The 21527-nt window shown below is 37.6% G+C and overlaps 2 protein-coding genes and 1 long non-coding RNA gene across 3 annotated transcripts; all 3 read right to left on the bottom strand.

Moving 5' to 3' along the window:
- Positions 1 to 536: 536 nt before the first annotated feature.
- On the bottom strand, positions 537 to 4536 carry LOC111466359 (flavonoid 3',5'-methyltransferase-like). The gene is made up of 6 exons (XM_023110971.1): positions 4469 to 4536; positions 4190 to 4275; positions 3883 to 4027; positions 3301 to 3432; positions 2927 to 3210; positions 537 to 641 (listed from the first exon to the last, which is right to left on the bottom strand). Exons 1-6 carry the CDS (start codon positions 4514 to 4516, stop codon positions 638 to 640), a joined length of 699 nt encoding a protein of 232 aa, XP_022966739.1. The 5' UTR covers positions 4517 to 4536; the 3' UTR covers positions 537 to 637.
- A 2313-nt stretch (positions 4537 to 6849) lies between these two features.
- On the bottom strand, positions 6850 to 20740 carry LOC111466358 (flavonoid 3',5'-methyltransferase-like). Its single transcript, XM_023110970.1, has 6 exons — positions 20622 to 20740; positions 20343 to 20428; positions 20036 to 20180; positions 19676 to 19807; positions 19268 to 19551; positions 6850 to 7187 (listed from the first exon to the last, which is right to left on the bottom strand). Exons 1-6 carry the CDS (start codon positions 20667 to 20669, stop codon positions 7184 to 7186), a joined length of 699 nt encoding a protein of 232 aa, XP_022966738.1. The 5' UTR covers positions 20670 to 20740; the 3' UTR covers positions 6850 to 7183.
- LOC111466361 lies at positions 9582 to 12317 on the bottom strand. Its single transcript, XR_002714367.1, has 2 exons — positions 12226 to 12317; positions 9582 to 11934 (listed from the first exon to the last, which is right to left on the bottom strand). It is a non-coding gene; the product is annotated as an uncharacterized LOC111466361 (long non-coding RNA).
- Positions 20741 to 21527: the final 787 nt, after the last annotated feature.

Raw genomic sequence — 21527 nt, 5'->3', positions numbered from 1 at the left:
AAGTTTTACTTTCGTTCTCGATAGGTTGGATGCATAGTTCTTATTTACACACAGCTCATGCACACGCACATGAGCCTACTAGATGGGCTCGTATATGTACCCCGAAGTCTGATTATGGGCTAATGTACATTCAAGCTGCCGAAAATCAATAAAAAAGAAATAAGAGTATATAATTAGTGGTGTGCGTGTCCGTACTTAATTTATAAAAGAAGTACTATATGCTCGTGTGACATACAACATGCACGAGATCTCGCATTTTAAATAATATTTTAGTGTAGTCTGCTATAGTTTTTCTTTTTCTTTGTTTTTATGTGTATCTACATGTAAGCTTATTTATTTATTTTAAAATAGACTAAATTAATAAAAATATATTTAAATTATATACTTCATAAAAAAAAAAATATATTAACTTTACGAACTAAATAAGTCCGGAAAGAAAAAAATAAACGTAATATAATAATGATATTTAAAGGAAAAATAACGTTTAACGAAACTAAATAAGTTCTTCAAATGAAATACATACTCTTTAGTTCAAAGGTTTACGATAGAAAAGAAAAAAAGAAAGCCCGTGCAAAAATCTATATGATTTTCATGGCTCTGCAACAGACATCGTTATCCACTTTGCTTGCCCTTGTTTTTATCTGAAAAACAGAACATTTTTTTTAAAGGATTAAATAATATAAAATTACCTAGTAAGTGACTCCATTTGTTGAGGTCGAAAAATGCAAATACATAGAAGCATGTTCAATACATGAAGACTTTCCATCATGACTTTCCTCTGTCTCGGTCGTATCGTCGCTCTCTCTTGTGGTCATATTATCAAATTTAAAAAGAATATAATTGTAATCACATCGTTACAAAAACATTAGGGGTCACATCACTACCTCTTCACATCCTCTAATTATCATAGCTCGTAAACATAAATGTACACGAGGTACCTAAAATAATAATGCATGATACAACTCGTGACATATTGTCATATGCCTATTCGTGTAATATCATCATTTCTTGTGTGACTAGCATTTATGTCGGTATGAGTAGTATCATATCATCATATCATGACATGAATCACATACGTGCATCATCAACATTATTATTCTACTAGCTTCTCATAATATGTTCATAAATATACTTGCATAATAACATACATTTCTATATATAATGATTCGTCTTCCGACCTACCTTACCGTCCAATAATAAGTTCATTACTTGTAGTGTACTTCCTCTAAAACATCTAAGTCACTCACAACTGACATAGGAACATTGATATTTTAGGACCCTTACTCTACCCAATTTCCTTAACATACATTCCAAAACCACCAAATTAAAAGAGAAACTAATCTCAATCGGGCTCTATTTAATCAGAATCGAAGTAACACTAATGTTAAACTGGTCTAAAAGGGGCAAACTAGTAAAAAAAAATGGTTGAATTAGTTAAACGAACTATGAATCGAGTGAAACAGAACTGTGTCTGGTGTCATGGTCATGCTTATCTACGGCATGTTACATGCAACCGTGTGTCGGATGTTCATATCATGCTTATCTAGAACGTGTTACCAATGGTTGGGTCCAGCTTGTTTGTGGTCACCCAAATGCTGGAGAGAGACCCCAAGCCAACAACTCCCAAGCCAACAACTCCGAAGGGGGAACAAAGACAAACCTCCAAAGAAACTCATGTTTACTCAGAAATATCATCCAGAAAAAATGAAGAGAAGGGCTAGTCGAAAGCGTCGGTCATGACAATTTCAAAATGGAGAGTTTTGATCAAGCTAAGCTAAGGTCTAACCAACTCTAATTCCAAAGCAGCAAGAATCAACAACCAACTAGTATGAAAATAATATGGACTAGTCAAAGTCATTTAGAAGGTCGGGAAGGCATCATATAGGATTCAATTGCTTCCATGGATGCAGACTTGACCTATTGTCGATGTCAGTAACTTAAAACATTACTATCCTCAACAAGAACGCACTAAACAGAAATAGGTGGTACAACCTCATGCCATAAAGAAGAATTCCATCGCGAACAAAGTAGAGAAGTTCTGAAAGAGAATGTGCTCAAAGTTGAGGAATGTAGAAGTGATTTTCAACGGTTCTCAACAGATTGGAAGAGACTCCTCAAAGCATAGATCAGTTGAAAGCGCATCGAGAGACTTGAAATCAACCTTATCCTATATCACTGAGTTTGTGAAGAGTCAATTGATAGGGATGTCAACCAATTAAATGGGGAGGATCATAGTCATGCCTATCTAAGGAGTGTTGTTTGTGGTCGTGTATCAGATGTCCCAATCATTCTTGTCTAGGACGTGTTGTCCATGACCACATTTTCGTTCCAAACCCCTTTCACTAGCTCACATATATAGTTAGGCCTTTACCAATTGTGTCAACATGGGGTGCATGTATGTTCATCAAAATCATGTCTACACCCGCAAGAGCTAGAATGCTCTAAAATGTATCACAAGGTTGTGACTAATCGTCAATTTTTCCTACCCAAGTTATATGCTATCAAAGCATGGTTGTTGTTTATTTGCATTTAGGGTTTAGGGTTTGTTTTCATTACATTTTCTCCCACACGTGTTATAAAATACCTTCTCTCAAACGTGACCGAGACTCAATCATATGAATGAATTAATCTTGACTTACAATTCCATATGGTTGACTTGTTCACTAAATTAGAATAAGTGACACACAATAATTTAAATATTTTTTCTTTTATAAATTTTCAAGAATTATCTCTTATGGTGGACAATTTACGATATTTTCTTTGATATTTTTATAAAATTGAGATCTTGGTATTTCCGACGTCCGTCAATGTTAAATAACTTACTTTAAAATTTTAGCAAATCTAATAGTGAGAACTTTTTTACAATAATAGTATCATTCATAACTTATGTGAGAAAATTTGAAGACAAAAAGAATGAGAAGCTTACTTAATACGCCGGCAAAGAGTGAGACCATCTCCAACCGAGAGGAGAGCTATATCAACGCGCGAGTCATTAACAAGAAAAGCATTGAGTTCTCGTGTATGGCCTCTACTAGCCTTTAATTTCTCGTCAACGACGTCGTCACTCTGTGCCACTGTTCCAAACCACAAGGTATTGTCATAGGCAATTACACCGCCGATTTTCACCAATTTCAAAAGCAATTCGTGATATTTAATGTACTCATCTTTATTAGCATCCACAAATGCAAAATCAAATTCTCCTTCTTTTCCCTATTCATCGAAAAAAAAAACAACGACATTAACATTCAATACACATATAATCAATATTGTTGCCATTTTTCTTCAACATCATTAACTTACGTCATTGAGGAGGTCGTTGAGGACAGGCATTCCCTGTGATTCTACAAAATTGATCTTATGATCAACTCCAGCTTTTTTTATAAAAGGCAAGCCAATCTCGAATGAATCTCTATTCACATCAACGGCTGTAATCTACCATCCAAACAAAATTATGTTTAGCCTTTCTATTTCATTCATATATAATATTTTAAAATTTTTCTGTTCTTGCTATTTAAATTCATGTCTTTAATCACTAAATTCGTAAATTTTAAATAATAAATTGAAAGTTAAATAACTTATTTAAACTCCATTATTAATAAAACTTTTGCTATTTAACTCAGTAATATATGAAAATACAAACAAAATGTATTTTGAATTATATTTTATTTTAGTCTCAAATCTCCAAATTTTTTTAACGAATTTTGATGAAAATTCACTTGAAACTAAATAATTTTAAGCTTTATTTAATAGAGATGAACTAAATTTAAGCATTTGAGGAAAGTAAAGGAAAGGAATTAGTGCGGAAACGATATTTTAAATTAATTGAATGGAGATTAAGCAGCGATGATGACGATGAAGATTGAGGAGGAATCTAGGCCGTACCTGACCATCAGCGGGCAGTGCTAGCGCAGTGGTGAGGAGCGAATAGCCAGTGAATACGCCGATCTCTAACGCTTTCTTTGCGTTCATCAGTTTCAGAAGCATTGATAGAAACAATCCTTGATCCGCCGGTACGCTCATCACGCTCCTGCAACTCGATCCCCAAATTTCCTTCCAAAATCATTAAACACTCTCCTACACGATTATCGACTTCAATCCAGCCTAATCGATCGTTCTAAGTCTTTCCTAATCGAATCCAAACGGATTGAAATCGCAAAAATCTAAATCGGAAGAAGAGTCGAAATCTCACCAGTACTTGAACGTTTCTAACGTGGTTTCTCTGAGTTCCTTCAACTGTTCGTGCTCTCTCGGATACGAATTCTCTTCCAGTATATACTGCCATCAAATACAAGTGCTCTAAACTTCTCTAATCTTCAGCGATTTTTATGAACAGTGTTTGACTAAACTAATTTATCTCAGAACAATCGCGAGTAATTAACACAATGAAGGCGCAGTGCAGAGATTATTAATTAGTCCTCAGAATCGAAATAAAATCACGAACAAGATTCGATTAGGAACAGGAACGAACCTGGAGAAGAGCAGGACACTGGAGGATGTTCTTAGAATCGCCGGCCATGACCTCCCCTGCAATGAACGAACGAACGACTTCCTGAGAGCGTTTTATAGCATACAGCGCGTTGTACATTTTTAGGAAATGATTTGAGTGGAAATGTGTAACGGCTTTTATCTTTATGTTTTAAAATAATCATTACTATATGGTGTAATGCCTAATTTAAGTAGAAAATTAATTAAAATGATTTGTAATTAATTAAAAACATTCCATACTTAATCCCAAAAATAAAAACATTGCTAAATCTGTTCGGATAACAATCAATGGTCACGATCAAGGGTATATCGGTCTTTTACTTTTACTTGAAAAAATATTTGATATAGATAAGTATTAAAAAATATTCAGTAAATAACTTTGTTATAATTGTCGAAAAATGCAACAATATATAACTTTTCCCGTAAGGAGAATTTGACAACTTTGGGCACTCACTCTCAGACTGAGTGAGTCAAGCCAACTTTGGGTCACGTTGCCTACGGTCGGGTAATGTGTATTCAAACCTCGGGCCCTGATTTGAAGAGAAAATTTTAGAAAACGGGGGAGAGATTTTGGAAAAAGAGTTTCGAAAGCAAGAATGAGAGAGATATTGAGAGTGTTGTTATATATCATGTAAGCAAAAAGACAACAACAATTGCTTAAACAGTATATAACTTTTCCCGTAAGGAGAATTTGTCAACTAATCGCATATTCCTACAGTACATTTTGAGGCATTTCATGTTTACCAGGTGTAGCCATGATTTCGCCGAAACGTCACTCTTAAAGAAAACAAGAAGGAAATAATACAATATGAAAGCAGTAAAAGAAAGCCGTAAAGTAGTACGAGGCAAGGATTTTGGCGTCTAACATGCATGCAGCCATGGGCAACAAGCCTTGGATAAGCATGACCTTGACACAGTCCATAGTACTTATTTATACACAATTCACGCACATGCTCGTGAACCCATTAGATGGACTCGAATATGTACTCCTAGGCCTATTTATAGGCTAATGTACGTTTAATCTGCCAAAAATCCACTGAAAAGAAATAAAAGCATATGTATAGTGGTGAGTGTGTTCATACGTAACATAAGTGATTCATGTTCACATAACATACAACATGCATGAGACCCAGCATCTTAAATCATGTTTTAGTTCGATATTGGTCATGTACCCTTGATGTTTTTTATTTTTTATTTTTTTCTTTGTTTTTATATATGATGTTGGTTGATATTTATAAATAAGTAACATGCATGCATCAACATGTCACTGCTGAATATATTCATATCATAGTACAACATGACATCTCATAACATAACATAATTCATCAGTCATAATATGACATCCATTTACGTTCTAATATTATTTGGCACATTTGGGCATATCATATAGCAAAATGTATTATATCATCCTAACATATTTTATCATCAAACATAATAATCATATCAAACGTATGACACGTGTAGGAGGCATTGGGCATGTGTTATTATACATAAGAAAACTCTTCCGAGTAGGCTGATAATAGAGTCACTTACTTAGTTGGCCTTAGCCAAAGTTTCTATTTAATTTGGAATCGACTCGTCGTCGTCGTCCCTTGAATTTGTTTCCACTTGTGTCAAGGCACTTCATTCAAGAAATTCTAATTTCCTAACTTAATTGAAGTTAAATTGAGAAAATGAGAATTATACCGCCTTAAATTCTTTTAATAAGGTCAAAATTAGCTCTGGGAGGGTAAAAAACGTGGAAACCGGTATCGAGCTGAGTGAGTCGGTAGGGAGACACGTCATTCACGTGTAAGGAGGCTAGAGGTGCGCGCGAGTTGTCGGACAGGTTGGGTCGTGTTCTCGAGCGCGCGAGTTGCGTCTACTGGGTCGTAAGCTACATGTAGGTCGTGACTAGCTAGGTCATGCATGTCTGTTGGACTGAAATGAATTGCGGGCATAAGCTGCGTACGGGCTACGGGTCGTGGGCTGCTAGAGATGGATATGAGTATCCAACCCGACATCGACTCGTGGATCCTTTCTTCTTCACCCGATTGCCCGAATTCTTTCCATTTTTTCTCTCTTCCCATAACATACTCCAATGTTGTTCTTCCCATTTTTCGATCGTCGTTCGTTCGTCCCTCCCTTGCTACTAGAGACGATGAGATACTTAGTGGTCAAGAGTAACGCAATGAGGTCGTTCTTTTCCTCAACTCGAAAGCTTCACCCGCTGTCCTCCATCGATCTATAAACTTTAGTGTCACTATTACATGCATGCCTGACATTTATTTAAAAAAATATTTATAGTTTTCTTTTTAGAGCATGAAACTTATTTATTCAAAACACTTGGTTCGTTCATAATCCTAAAGAAAACATCACATTTAAAAAGTTAATATAACATAGTTCTAACATTTAGAGGAGAAATAACGTTTTACAAGTACGGAAAGGTGTCTATAACTTCCCCACCAGGACGGACCTTATTCCGATCTAGCCTGGTATGGAATGAACTTATAATCATGGAATCGACTCAAACAATTTGAAATGTCTCGACTTTTTTAGAACAAGTCTGAGGCAAATAAACTAAACAAGTTCTTCAAAATGAAACACAAACTCTTTAGTTCAAAGGTTCGATAGAAAAGAAAATACGGGAAATCTAAAATTCATATGATTTTCATGGCTTTGCAACCGACGTCGTCATCCACCCTGCTTGCACTTATTCTTACCTAAAAAATAAAACATTTTTTAAAGAGGTTAAATATTATAAATAAAAATATCCAGTAAATGACACCATTAGTAAGGTCGAAAGATACAAATACATACGAGCATGTTATGCATAGAGCCGTCATACCGCCACTAAAATTTAGGAGGGTCATATCGTCACTCTCTCTCTCGTGACCATATTATCAAGTTTAAACAGAAAATCACATTGTTACAAAAACACGAAGGGCCATATCACCACCTCTTCATATCCTCTAATTATCATAGCTCGTAAACATATGTATGCATGAGGTACCATCAAACAAGAATACATAAAATAACTCGTGACATATTGTCATATGCCTATTCATGTAATATCATAATTTCTTGCATGGCTAGCATTTCTATCCGTAAGAGTAGTATCATAGCACCATATTATGACATGAATCACATACATGCACGGTCAACTTTACTATTCTACTAGAATCTCATGATCATGACTCATAATATGTTCATGGATGTACTTACATAATAACTTACATTTCAACATATAATGATTATATAGAATTCAATTGCTCCCATGGATGCGGACTTACCCTATTGTCGACGTCAGTAACTTGAAACGTTACTATCCTAACCAAGAACACACTAAGCAGCGAAAAAAGTAGAGAAATTCTGATAGAGAAAGGGACGTAGAGTCGAGGAATGAGAAGTGATTTTCAACAGTTCCCGACATATTGGCAGAGACTCCTCAAAGCATATATCAGCTCAAAGCATATATCAGTTGAAAGCCCGTCAATAGACCTGGAATCAACCTCATCCTATATTCCTAAGTTTGTGAAGAGTCAGTTGATAAGGGACTGTCAACTAATTAAGTGGAGGAGAAAGTCACAGGAGACCTGAAATTAACCTCACCCTATATCGTTGAGTTTGTGAAGAGTCAGTCGATAGGGACATCAACCAATTGAGTGGGGAGGATGTCACAGGAGACTTGAAATCAACCTCATTCTATATCGCTAAATTTGTGAAGAGTCAATTTATAGGGACATCAACCAATTAAATGGGGAGGATGACACAATCATGTATGTCTAGGACGTGTCGTCCATGGCCACATGCCCGCTCCAAACCCCTTTTACTAACTTTCATGTATAGTTACGTCTTTTCTATTTCTATGGTATAACATGGGGTGCATGACTATTCACCAAAATCATTTCTATATCAGTCAAGGCTAGAATGCCCCCCAAAATGTATTATAGGGTTGTGTCTAATCAAATTTAATGTAATAGAATAGCCACAAATTCAACTTTTCGAGTACGGAGAATTTGACAACTAATCAGCATTTTAGTGTACTACATTTTGAGGCATTTCATGTCTGTCAGGCATAGCCATGATTTCGTCAAAACATCATACTCTTACAGAAAAGAAGAAGGAAATAATACAACATGAAACCATCGAGTGTGTGCGTTGTTGTGCGATCCTAACAAAAATGTATTATAGGGTTGTGGCTAATCGTCAATTCTCCCTACCTAGGTTATGTGCTATCAAATCGTGATGGTTGCCTATTTGTATTTAGCCTATAATATTTCTTTATTACAAAAAAAATTTATTGCATTTTTTGGCACACGTTTTCTGAAATACTTTCTCTCAAACATGACTGAGACTCGATCATACGTCTGAATTATTCGTGACTTACAATTTTCATATGATTGACTTGCTCACTAGGTTAGAAGTGTTGCACAATTGTTGTTCTACTGCCACAAGAATGTGATTGTGACAACTAACAAGTGACCAACCAAGTTGGGCTTGTGTGCGGTTAAGTCGTGGGCTGAGCACTTGAGATGGAAATATTTCAAGCTTGGGTGGTGAGGCTATTAAAATGTCATCACTAGTCCAATACGGTTAAGCTCAATAGAGTAATTATATTTAGGATTTAGGATTTTAGAAATAAATTTAGGAAAATAATTTAAGGATTTTTGGAATAAATTTAGAAAAATGATTTAAGTATTTTAGGAAAAAAGTTTAGAAATTTTAGGGATAGGTTGACTACCCTCTAGTATAAATACTCTCCATCCTTTTTATTTCATCATCACAAGAAATCTCAAGAAATACAAAGCAGTAGTTTCTACCGAGTGTCTTGTAAATTTCTTCTCGATGGGTCTTAATAAAGTGTGTGATTGTTTCCCACAGAGAGTTGTGTTCAACAATCTGGTATCAGAGCGAGGTTAGTGTAGGTTATCTGGTCTCTTGGAATTCTTAGTATGCTCTGTGGTTGCAGCTCTGTCTGATTTTCCACATCAGAAACGATTTTTTGAGATTAGTAGTGAGTGCGTTTCTTTTGTGTCGTGAATAGTCTATGACTCTGCAAGTCTTGTGTCGAAAGAGCTTGTTTGGTATTACTGAGGTATAGCTAACACGATGGGTGATTTCCAAATCATTGGAGGAATCAAGAAACTCAATAACAAACTACAACACGTGGGCAACATGCATGATGTCCTATTTACAAGGACGTGATCTTTAGGAGATCGTTGGCGAGTGCAAAACTACGCTGCCAGAGGATGATTCTAACGGCGTCTTGCACAAATGGAGAATCAAAGCAGGCAAAACAATGTTTTCCTTGAAGACCACAATCGGAGAAGAGATGTTAGAGCATATTTTGGATGACAAGACACCGAAAGAAGCATGAGACACTTTCATGATATTGTTCTCGAAGAAGAATAATATGAGGCTACAACTTTTGGAGAATGAGTTGTTGTCAATTTTACAATGTGACATGAAGATTGCTCAGTATTTTCACAATCCATGGATGGTTCACTCAATTTGTTGGGAGATTACTGAACTAGACCCGAAGTCCGCTATTGTAGAATCTTGAATGAAGAGGATCATAATCCATGGATTGCGACCAGAATATCGAAGCTTCATTATTGTTGTACAAGGATGGTTCACTCAACTATCACTTGTAGAGTTCGAAAACTTGTTAGCCAGCCAAGAAGCCATGGCTAAACAAATAGGAGGCATCACATTGAAGGGTGAAGAAGAAGCACTCTACACAAGTGAAAGTCGAAGCAATAATAAGTCGTCTCCCAAACGTGGATACAATGGTGACAAAAGAAGAAGTCACCAAAGAACTGTACAACCAGAAAGAGCTCAGGAGAACGATTAGAATAACTCTCAAGGGAAGAGATTTGAAGGCATCTGCTACAATTGTGGGAAGAAGGGCCACATGTTCAAAGATTGTTGGTCCAAGAAAAATTCGGTTGAAAGCAATGTGGCATCCTCCAACATGGAGATGGAGGAGGAATGGGATGCAGAGGTACTCTATGCCATAGAAGAAGATGAGCTAGTACTCATGGCGATAATGGGAGACCATTATGAGAATTATTGGATCATTGATTTAGGATGTTCAAACCACATGATTGATGATCAAAGTGGTGCAATGGAAGATGAGTGGCCCTCAGAGAGGGAAGTATTACCAAACCTTGAGCAAATTGAAGAAATTCTTCCACAGAAGATGGGGGAGCAAACTGTACACATTTGCTTAAGTGCTGATGTGCCTGAAAATTCAAGTGACACTAGTGTTGGTGAGCAAGAAGTGACTCAACCAAGCAAACCTAGTGAAAATGAAATGACACCTCAACAACTCAGACATTCAGAAATAATCCTAAAGCCAAATCCAAAGTATGCCAACGCAGTAGAAGACGAAGTTCATGAGCCGGAGACATATGAAGAAGCATCACAAAACTCAACTTGGCAAAAAGCGATGGAGGAAGAAATTATAGCCTTGTAACAAAATCAAACTTGGGAATCAATGCCAAGACCAAGAGATAACAAACTCATCTCTTGCAAGTGGGCTTACGAAATAACGTGTCTCTCGGATGGATCAATCAAAATACAAGACTCGACCTGTAGCTCGAGGGTTTTGTCAACAATATGGACTAGACTATGATGAAATGTTTAGTCCAGTGGCGAAGATCACTATCATACAGGTTCCTCCAGCACTTGTTAATAAAGAATGGAAATTTTGGCAGATGGATATAAAGAATATTTTCTTGCATGGAGAATTGGACCAAGAGATCTACATGAACCAACCAAATGGATTCGAAAATGAAGTTGGGGTCATTAGTCAGTATATGCGAAGTCTAAAGAAGCCTCATTTGGATGCGGCCCGACAGACCTTGAGATATGTCAAACGGTATCACAATTCTCAAAGGTCAAGTATCAAAGAAACAGAGTACAAAGTAGCAACTGAAGCAGCTCAGGAAAGTATATTGTTGAAACTCTTGATGGAAGATTGGCACCAAAAAATGATTATCCAATACCACTTCATTGCGACAACCAATCTGCAATTCATCTAACAGAAAATCCGATGCTTCATGCTAGAACAAAGTATGGGGAGGTACACTACCATTTCATTAGAGAGAAAGACTTGAAGGAAGAAATCGAGATGAAGCAGATCAAGACAGATGATCAAGTGGCAGACTTGTTTACAAAATGACTAAATATTGGCAAACATATGAGTTTTCGTTGTCAGCTCAACATGGTGCAACGAATTATGACTAGTGCTAAGGGGAGTGTTAAAATGTCATCACTAGCCCAATAGGGTTAAGCCCAATCATTGTATGAGTAATTATATTTATGATTTAGGATTTTAAAAATAAATTTAGAAAAATGATTTAGGAAAATGTTTAAGTATTTTAGAAGGAAGGTTAGAAATTTTAGGAATAGATTGACTACCCTCTAAATACCCCTTGTGAATGTTTGATTAATCCACCACACCTAAATGGTGTGAAAGTTATCTTATTTATAATCAAATGAATTACAAAGATATGGAAATAGTAATAAATAGAAATAACAATAAATGGAAAGATACCTATGATAATAAAGCAAATATTAGATATTTGCCTTATAATAAAATATCAAATATAATATATATGGTAAACTATAATTTATTACTAAATATCCTTAACACCCCACCGCAAGCTAAGCGTCGGATTTAAACGAACGTGAAGCTTGAATCTGAAAAATTCAAAGAGGTTGAGAAACACTTTTCTTGAATAAGTCAACAACCTGGTTCAGAGGAGGCGTAGAGAAACACTTTCTTGGCCATCGAAAATTGCAGAGGAATCGCCGCTCAGCGGCAATGCTGCCTTGACTTCGGCGAGAATATGTCTAACCCATGAAGAGGGATTGTCGCTTAGCGACGATGCTGCCTTGGCTCTGGTGAGAATATTTCTAACCCCAAGAAGTAGAAGGGGAAACCTAGAGCAAGGGACAAAGACAATGTTGAAGCCGAAGAGTCGCCACATTGGGCGAAGGAGCCAATTTTGGCGAGAAGGGCAGTCGGAAGAGTCGCCTCATCGGGCGAAGAAGCCAATTTTGGCAGGAAGGGCGGCGGCAACTTGGTTGGCGAATAGGCCAGTGCGGCACCCAGATTCCGAAGGTAAATCTCTGCAAAAGATTGATAGGTTTAGGTTAAGGTTTATGTGAAGGATGAAGGTTGATTGGGAAGAAAATGAGAGAGACTATATTGGCCAAGGGGAAAACCGATTTGGTTGGAAAAGGTGAGGTTATATGTACAGAGTATGACGAAAGGTGATTTGGAGGTCAATAGGGCGGAGCCGAAGAGTAATCAATCGGCTCCGACTACGGCAGCCATGAAGACTGCCCCTGCGGTGTCAAAACCAGCAGGGGTGGTGGAGAAGAAGATTAGAGAATTCAAAAGCCATTGAAAAGAAAGGATCAGGGTTGTTAAACCGAAAGGGCTCTGATACCATGTTAATGTTTGATTAATCCACCACACCTAAATGGTGTGAAAGTTATCTTATTTATAATCAAATGAATTACAAAGATATGGAAATAGTAATAAATGGAAATAACAATAAATGGAAAGATACCTATGATAATAAGGCAAATATTAGATATTTGCCTTATAATAAAATATCAAATATAATATATATGGTAAACTATAATTTATTACTAAATATCCTTAACACCCCACCGCAAGCTAAGCGTCGGATTTAAACGAACGTGAAGCTTGAATCTGAAAAATTCAAAGAGGTTGAGAAACACTTTTCATGAAGATGCTAACAACCCGGTTCTTGGCCATCAAAAATTGCAGAGGGATCGCCGCTCAGCGGCGATGCTGCCTTGGCTTCGGCGAGAATATGTCTAACCCATGAAGAGGGATTGTCGCTTAGCGACGATGCTGCCTTGGCTCTGGTGAGAATATTTCTAACCCCAAGAAGTAGAAGGGGAAACCTAGAGCAAGGGACAAAGACAATGTTGAAGCCGGAAGAGTCGCCACATTGGGCGAAGGAGCCAATTTTGGCGAGAAGGGCAGTCGGAAGAGTCGCCTCATCGGGCGAAGAAGCCAATTTTGGCAGGAAGGGCGGCGGCAACTTGGTTGGCGAATAGGCCAGTGCGGCACCCAGATTCCGAAGGTAAATCTCTGCAAAAGGTTGATAGGTTTAGGTTAGGGTTTATGTGAAGGATGAAGGTTGATTGGGAAGAAAATGAGAGAGACTATATTGGCCAAGGGGAAAATAGATTGGGTTGGAAAAGGTGAGGTTATATGTACAGAGTATGACGAAAGGTGATTTGGAGGTCAATAGGGTGGAGCCGAAGAGTAATCAATCGGCTCCGACTACGGCAGCCATGAAGACTGCCCCTGCGGCGTCAAAACCAGCAGGGGTGGTGGAGAAGAAGATTAGAGGATTCAAAAGCCATTGAAAAGAAAGGATCGGGGTTGTTAAACCGAGAGGGCTCTGATACCATGTGAATGTTTGATTAATCCACCACACCTAAATGGTGTGAAAGTTATCTTATTTATAATCAAATGAATTACAAGGATATGGAAATAGTAATAAATGGAAATAACAATAAATGGAAAGATACCTATGATAATAAGGCAAATATTAGATATTTGCCTTATAATAAAATATCAAATATAATATATATGGTAAACTATAATTTATTACTAAATATCCTTAACACCCCACCGCAAGCTAAGCGTCGGATTTAAACGAACGTGAAGCTTGAATCTGAAAAATTCAAAGAGGTTGAGAAACACTTTTCATGAAGATGCTAACAACCCGGTTCTTGGCCATCAAAAATTGCAGAGGGATCGCCGCTCAGCGGCGATGCTGCCTTGGCTTCGGCGAGAATATGTCTAACCCATGAAGAGGGATTGTCGCTTAGCGACGATGCTGCCTTGGCTCTGGTGAGAATATTTCTAACCCCAAGAAGTAGAAGGGGAAACCTAGAGCAAGGGACAAAGACAATGTTGAAGCCGGAAGAGTCGCCACATTGGGCGAAGGAGCCAATTTTGGCGAGAAGGGCAGTCGGAAGAGTCGCCTCATCGGGCGAAGAAGCCAATTTTGGCAGGAAGGGCGGCGGCAACTTGGTTGGCGAATAGGCCAGTGCGGCACCCAGATTCCGAAGGTAAATCTCTGCAAAAGGTTGATAGGTTTAGGTTAGGGTTTATGTGAAGGATGAAGGTTGATTGGGAAGAAAATGAGAGAGACTATATTGGCCAAGGGGAAAACCGATTGGGTTGGAAAAGGTGAGGTTGTATGTACAGAGTATGACGAAAGGTGATTTGGAGGTCAATAGGGTGGAGCCGAAGAGTAATCAATCGGCTCCGACTACGGCAGCCATGAAGACTGCCCCTGCGGCGTCAAAACCAGCAGGGGTGGTGGAGAAGAAGATTAGAGGATTCAAAAGCCATTGAAAAGAAAGGATCGGGGTTGTTAAACCGAGAGGGCTCTGATACCATGTGAATGTTTGATTAATCCACCACACCTAAATGGTGTGAAAGTTATCTTATTTATAATCAAATGAATTACAAGGATATGGAAATAGTAATAAATGGAAATAACAATAAATGGAAAGATACCTATGATAATAAGGCAAATATTAGATATTTGCCTTATAATAAAATATCAAATATAATATATATGGTAAACTATAATTTATTACTAAATATCCTTAACACCCCACCGCAAGCTAAGCGTCGGATTTAAACGAACGTGAAGCTTGAATCTGAAAAATTCAAAGAGGTTGAGAAACACTTTTCATGAAGATGCTAACAACCCGGTTCTTGGCCATCAAAAATTGCAGAGGGATCGCCGCTCAGCGGCGATGCTGCCTTGGCTTCGGCGAGAATATGTCTAACCCATGAAGAGGGATTGTCGCTTAGCGACGATGCTGCCTTGGCTCTGGTGAGAATATTTCTAACCCCAAGAAGTAGAAGGGGAAACCTAGAGCAAGGGACAAAGACAATGTTGAAGCCGAAGAGTCGCCACATTGGGCGAAGGAGCCAATTTTGGCGAGAAGGGCAGTCGGAAGAGTCGCCTCATCGGGCGAAGAAGCCAATTTTGGCAGGAAGGGCGGCGGCAACTTGGTTGGCGAATAGGCCAGTGCGGCACCCAGATTCCGAAGGTAAATCTCTGCAAAAGGTTGATAGGTTTAGGTTAGGGTTTATGTGAAGGATGAAGGTTGATTGGGAAGAAAATGAGAGAGACTATATTGGCCAAGGGGAAAACCGATTGGGTTGGAAAAGGTGAGGTTATATGTACAGAGTATGACGAAAGGTGATTTGGAGGTCAATAGGGTGGAGCCGAAGAGTAATCAATCGGCTCCGACTACGGCAGCCATGAAGACTGCCCCTGCGGCGTCAAAACCAGCAGGGGTGGTGGAGAAGAAGATTAGAGGATTCAAAAGCCATTGAAAAGAAAGGATCGGGGTTGTTAAACCGAGAGGGCTCTGATACCATGTGAATGTTTGATTAATCCACCACACCTAAATGGTGTGAAAGTTATCTTATTTATAATCAAATGAATTACAAGGATATGGAAATAGTAATAAATGGAAATAACAATAAATGGAAAGATACCTATGATAATAAGGCAAATATTAGATATTTGCCTTATAATAAAATATCAAATATAATATATATGGTAAACTATAATTTATTACTAAATATCCTTAACACCCCACCGCAAGCTAAGCGTCGGATTTAAACGAACGTGAAGCTTGAATCTGAAAAATTCAAAGAGGTTGAGAAACACTTTTCATGAAGATGCTAACAACCCGGTTCTTGGCCATCAAAAATTGCAGAGGGATCGCCGCTCAGCGGCGATGCTGCCTTGGCTTCGGCGAGAATATGTCTAACCCATGAAGAGGGATTGTCGCTTAGCGACGATGCTGCCTTGGCTCTGGTGAGAATATTTCTAACCCCAAGAAGTAGAAGGGGAAACCTAGAGCAAGGGACAAAGACAATGTTGAAGCCGGAAGAGTCGCCACATTGGGCGAAGGAGCCAATTTTGGCGAGAAGGGCAGTCGGAAGAGTCGCCTCATCGGGCGAAGAAGCCAATTTTGGCAGGAAGGGCGGCGGCAACTTGGTTGGCGAATAGGCCAGTGCGGCACCCAGATTCCGAAGGTAAATCTCTGCAAAAGATTGATAGGTTTAGGTTAGGGTTTATGTGAAGGATGAAGGTTGATTGGGAAGAAAATGAGAGAGACTATATTGGCCAAGGGGAAAACCGATTGGGTTGGAAAAGGTGAGGTTGTATGTACAGAGTATGACGAAAGGTGATTTGGAGGTCAATAGGGTGGAGCCGAAGAGTAATCAATCGGCTCCGACTACGGCAGCCATGAAGACTGCCCCTGCGGCGTCAAAACCAGCAGGGGTGGTGGAGAAGAAGATTAGAGGATTCAAAAGCCATTGAAAAGAAAGGATCGGGGTTGTTAAACCGAGAGGGCTCTGATACCATGTGAATGTTTGATTAATCCACCACACCTAAATGGTGTGAAAGTTATCTTATTTATAATCAAATGAATTACAAGGATATGGAAATAGTAATAAATGGAAATAACAATAAATGGAAAGATACCTATGATAATAAGGCAAATATTAGATATTTGCCTTATAATAAAATATCAAATATAATATATATGGTAAACTATAATTTATTACTAAATATCCTTAACACCCCACCGCAAGCTAAGCGTCGGATTTAAACGAACGTGAAGCTTGAATCTGAAAAATTCAAAGAGGTTGAGAAACACTTTTCATGAAGATGCTAACAACCCGGTTCTTGGCCATCAAAAATTGCAGAGGGATCGCCGCTCAGCGGCGATGCTGCCTTGACTTCGGCGAGAATATGTCTAACCCATGAAGAGGGATTGTCGCTTAGCGACGATGCTGCCTTGGCTCTGGTGAGAATATTTCTAACCCCAAGAAGTAGAAGGGGAAACCTAGAGCAAGGGACAAAGACAATGTTGAAGCCGAAGAGTCGCCACATTGGGCGAAGGAGCCAATTTTGGCGAGAAGGGCAGTCGGAAGAGTCGCCTCATCGGGCGAAGAAGCCAATTTTGGCAGGAAGGGCGGCGGCAACTTGGTTGGCGAATAGGCCAGTGCGGCACCCAGATTCCGAAGGTAAATCTCTGCAAAAGATTGATAGGTTTAGGTTAAGGTTTATGTGAAGGATGAAGGTTGATTGGGAAGAAAATGAGAGAGACTATATTGGCCAAGGGGAAAATAGATTTGGTTGGAAAAGGTGAGGTTATATGTACAGAGTATGACGAAAGGTGATTTGGAGGTCAATAGGGCGGAGCCGAAGAGTAATCAATCGGCTCCGACTACGGCAGCCATGAAGACTGCCCCTGCGGTGTCAAAACCAGCAGGGGTGGTGGAGAAGAAGATTAGAGAATTCAAAAGCCATTGAAAAGAAAGGATCAGGGTTGTTAAACCGAAAGGGCTCTGATACCATGTTAATGTTTGATTAATCCACCACACCTAAATGGTGTGAAAGTTATCTTATTTATAATCAAATGAATTACAAAGATATGGAAATAGTAATAAATAGAAATAACAATAAATGGAAAGATACCTATGATAATAAAGCAAATATTAGATATTTGCCTTATAATAAAATATCAAATATAATATATATGGTAAACTATAATTTATTACTAAATATTCTTAACACCCCTCCATCCTATTTAGTTCATCATCCGAAGAAATAATAGTTTCTACAGAGTGTCTTGTAAATTTCTTCTTGTAAATTTCTTCTCGTAAATTTCTTTTCGTAAATTTCTTCTCGATTGGTCTTAATAAAGTGTGCGAGTGTTTACCACAGAGAGTTGTATTTAACAGAGGCATGAGGATTTGTGGTGGTTAATAGGAGAGGTAGAGGAAAACGAGGAAGGAAAGGACTGGGGGAGACACATCGTCCGCACGGTGTGATCTCCGATATAGAGAAGACGAAGACAAAGTGAAAGAGATGTTTTCAACAAAGAAGGAGAGGAGCAAAGCAATAAGACCGAAGGGAGAGGAGCTATTATCTATGTAATTGAAGAAGCTGTAGAAGAGCACTGTGGAAATGCCAACCACAGTTTTCATGGTAACGGGAATACGCCAGACGGCGAAAGCATACAAAGAGAGTGGCGCTTCCATCGCTTAGATTTAGGGTGATAGGGCGCACCACAGATACTACAAAAAAAATGACTACTCAATCGAGTTTCAAAAAAAGAATAATCACCCGTGCAAAAAAAACCTGAAAGATAGAGTATTGGTCCGGCAAGAAGAAAGGTCAGGGAAAAAGGTTGTTTTGGTCACTACCTTGGTGATTTGCACTAGGGATACGAGAGGAGAGAGAAAATATTATTTTATTTTTCTTTAATTTATGATTGGCCAATGATAAATTAAACTATTTCATATGATGAGTTAAAAAAGACATCACTCTCTTTGGGCCCACATATATAATGAGTAAATAATTTCATCCCATTGATTTCAACAAAGCCCGTCATGAAGTCCACATTTTTCAAAGAACCCCATATTCCTATGTTTCCCTCTCTTCATTTATCAATCTCTACTGATTATTTTCACATATTTTAAAAAGTCTAAACTAAAGCTTAATAATTTAAATATTTTTTTCTTTTATAATTTTTCAAGAATTATCCCTTACCCTCGACATTTTCTTCGATATTTTTGTAAGATCGAGACATCAGTATTTTCATCTTAAACAAATTATGCATGATAATAAACAACAAATCATCTATAAATTTTGTGAGAAAATTTTGAAGATAGAAAGAATGAGAAACTTACTCAATACGTCTGCATAGAGTGAGGCCGTCTCCAACGGAGAGGAGAGCTATCTCAACACGCGAGTCATTAACAAGAAAAGCATTAAGTTCTCGTATATGGTTTCTACTCGCCTTTAATTTCTCATTAATGACATCGTCGCTTTGTGCCACTGTTCCAAACCACAGGGTATTGTCATAAGCAATTACTCCATTGATTTTTACTAATCTCAGAAGCAATTCGTGATATTTAATGTACTCTCCTTTGTTAGCATCCACAAATGCAAAATCGAATTCTCCTTCTTTTCCCTGTTCAACCAGAAAAAATACATAATATTTAATTAAGTACTAATTATGAATTTAATGTATTTTAAATTAAATGTACGATATTCATTTATGTAATTTTCTTTTTCCTTAAACCATAATGACTTACGTCATTGAGGAGATCGTTGAGGACAAGCAATGCTTGTGATTCTACAAAATTGATCTTATGATCAACTCCTGCCTTTTTTATGAATGGTAAGCCAACCTCGAATGATTCTCTGCTTATATCAATAGCAGTAATCTACATTGCAAATAAACAAACAAAATAATAAAATATATATGAATTTCGATCAAAATTAACAATGAAGCCAATTAATTTTAAGTTTTATTTAATATATATAAACTAAATTTAAGCATTTGAGGAAAGAAAAAGGAAAGGAATTAGTGGAAAATGATAGTTCAAACTAATTGAACCGAAATTAAGCAGCGGATGATGGCGATGAACATTGAGGGGGAATCTAGGCCGTACCTGACCATCAGCGGGCAGTGCTAGCGCAGTGGTAAGGAGCGAATAGCCAGTGAATACGCCGATCTCTATCGTTTTCTTTGCGTTCATCAGTTTCAGAAGCATTGAAAGAAACAATCCTTGATCCGCCGGTACGCTCATCACGCTCCTGCAACTCAATCCCCAAATTTCCTTCCAAAATCATTTAACACTCTCGTACACGATTATCGAACTCAATCCAGCCGAATCGATCGTTCTAAGTCTTTCCTAATCGAATCCAAACGGATTGAAATCGCAAAAATCTAAATCGGAAGAAGAATCGAAATCTCACCGGGACTTTAACGTTTCTAACGTGGTTTCCCTGAGTTCCTTCAACTGTTCGTGCTCTCTCGGATACGAATTCTCTTCCAGTATATACTGCAATCAAATACAGGTGCTCTAAACTTCTCTAATCTTCAGCGATTTTTATGAACAGTGTTTGATTAAATTAATTCATCTTAGAACAATCGCTAGTAATTAACGTAATGAAGGCGCAGTGCAGAGATTATTAATTAGTCCTCAGAATTGAAATAAAATCACGGACATGTTTCAGTTAGAAACTGGAACGAACCTGGAGAAGAGCAGGGCACTGGAGGATGTTCTTAGAATCGTCGGCCATGACTGCTCTGCAAGAAACGAGGTGGATGCTTGCAACTAGTGACTTACTGTGACGTTTTTGGTACGCAGGGGGTTATTTATAATATAGCTAAATTCATAAATAAATAAAAAATAATAACCGGTTGCACTTTGTCCATATTTTTTAAAAGGGTCTTTATTTACTATTAGATTTTGGAGAAATTTAATATTTATTTCAAAAATATCCTTTTAATTTACAATTAATTTATGAGAATAATATTAAAAAGTTTGAAATATTAATAAACTATTTTTATTTTATATTGACAATAATTAATTTTTTATAAAGATTCAAACGCTGTTTTTATGGATATTTTTTAAATATGATATTAATAATAAGATTTTTTTTTTTTAATTAGAAAGATATTAATGTAGTTTTTGTAAATTCAATGATATTTTTTTTATTTTTTTAATTTAATGGTATTATTGAAAATTTTGAAAATTACATATATTTTTTAAACAAAATAAAATTTTAGTTTTTATAATATTGTAGCTAACAGGTATGTTTATGGTACATGGTATGTCATAATATCTCACGGACATAAAACATAACAATATAATAAACATGGCCAATAATTTAAGAAGTATGTAGCACAAAAATTCACAAGAATCTCATAATAGGGACGATGAACGAGCTCGCCCGTTCACCCTTAATCATGAACTTACTTTGAAGAGGGGCGAGCGTTTGTGGTGTGACAATAGTTACGAAGGTCACTCCTAACGAGTTGTATAACAATATGAAGATTGGTAATTAAGCCAGTAGCTCCAATTAGTGAACCTATCGCAAGAGTATGGGACTACAATTATCCATAATGATCTACCAAGAGATGGAGCAACAAAGTCG

This window comes from Cucurbita maxima, unplaced genomic scaffold (genome assembly GCF_002738345.1).
Source record: "Cucurbita maxima cultivar Rimu unplaced genomic scaffold, Cmax_1.0 Cma_Scf00031, whole genome shotgun sequence".
NCBI lineage: Eukaryota > Viridiplantae > Streptophyta > Magnoliopsida > Cucurbitales > Cucurbitaceae > Cucurbita > Cucurbita maxima.
Note: the sequence above shows the minus strand (reverse complement) of the source record. Positions and strands in the feature narration are given on the sequence as shown.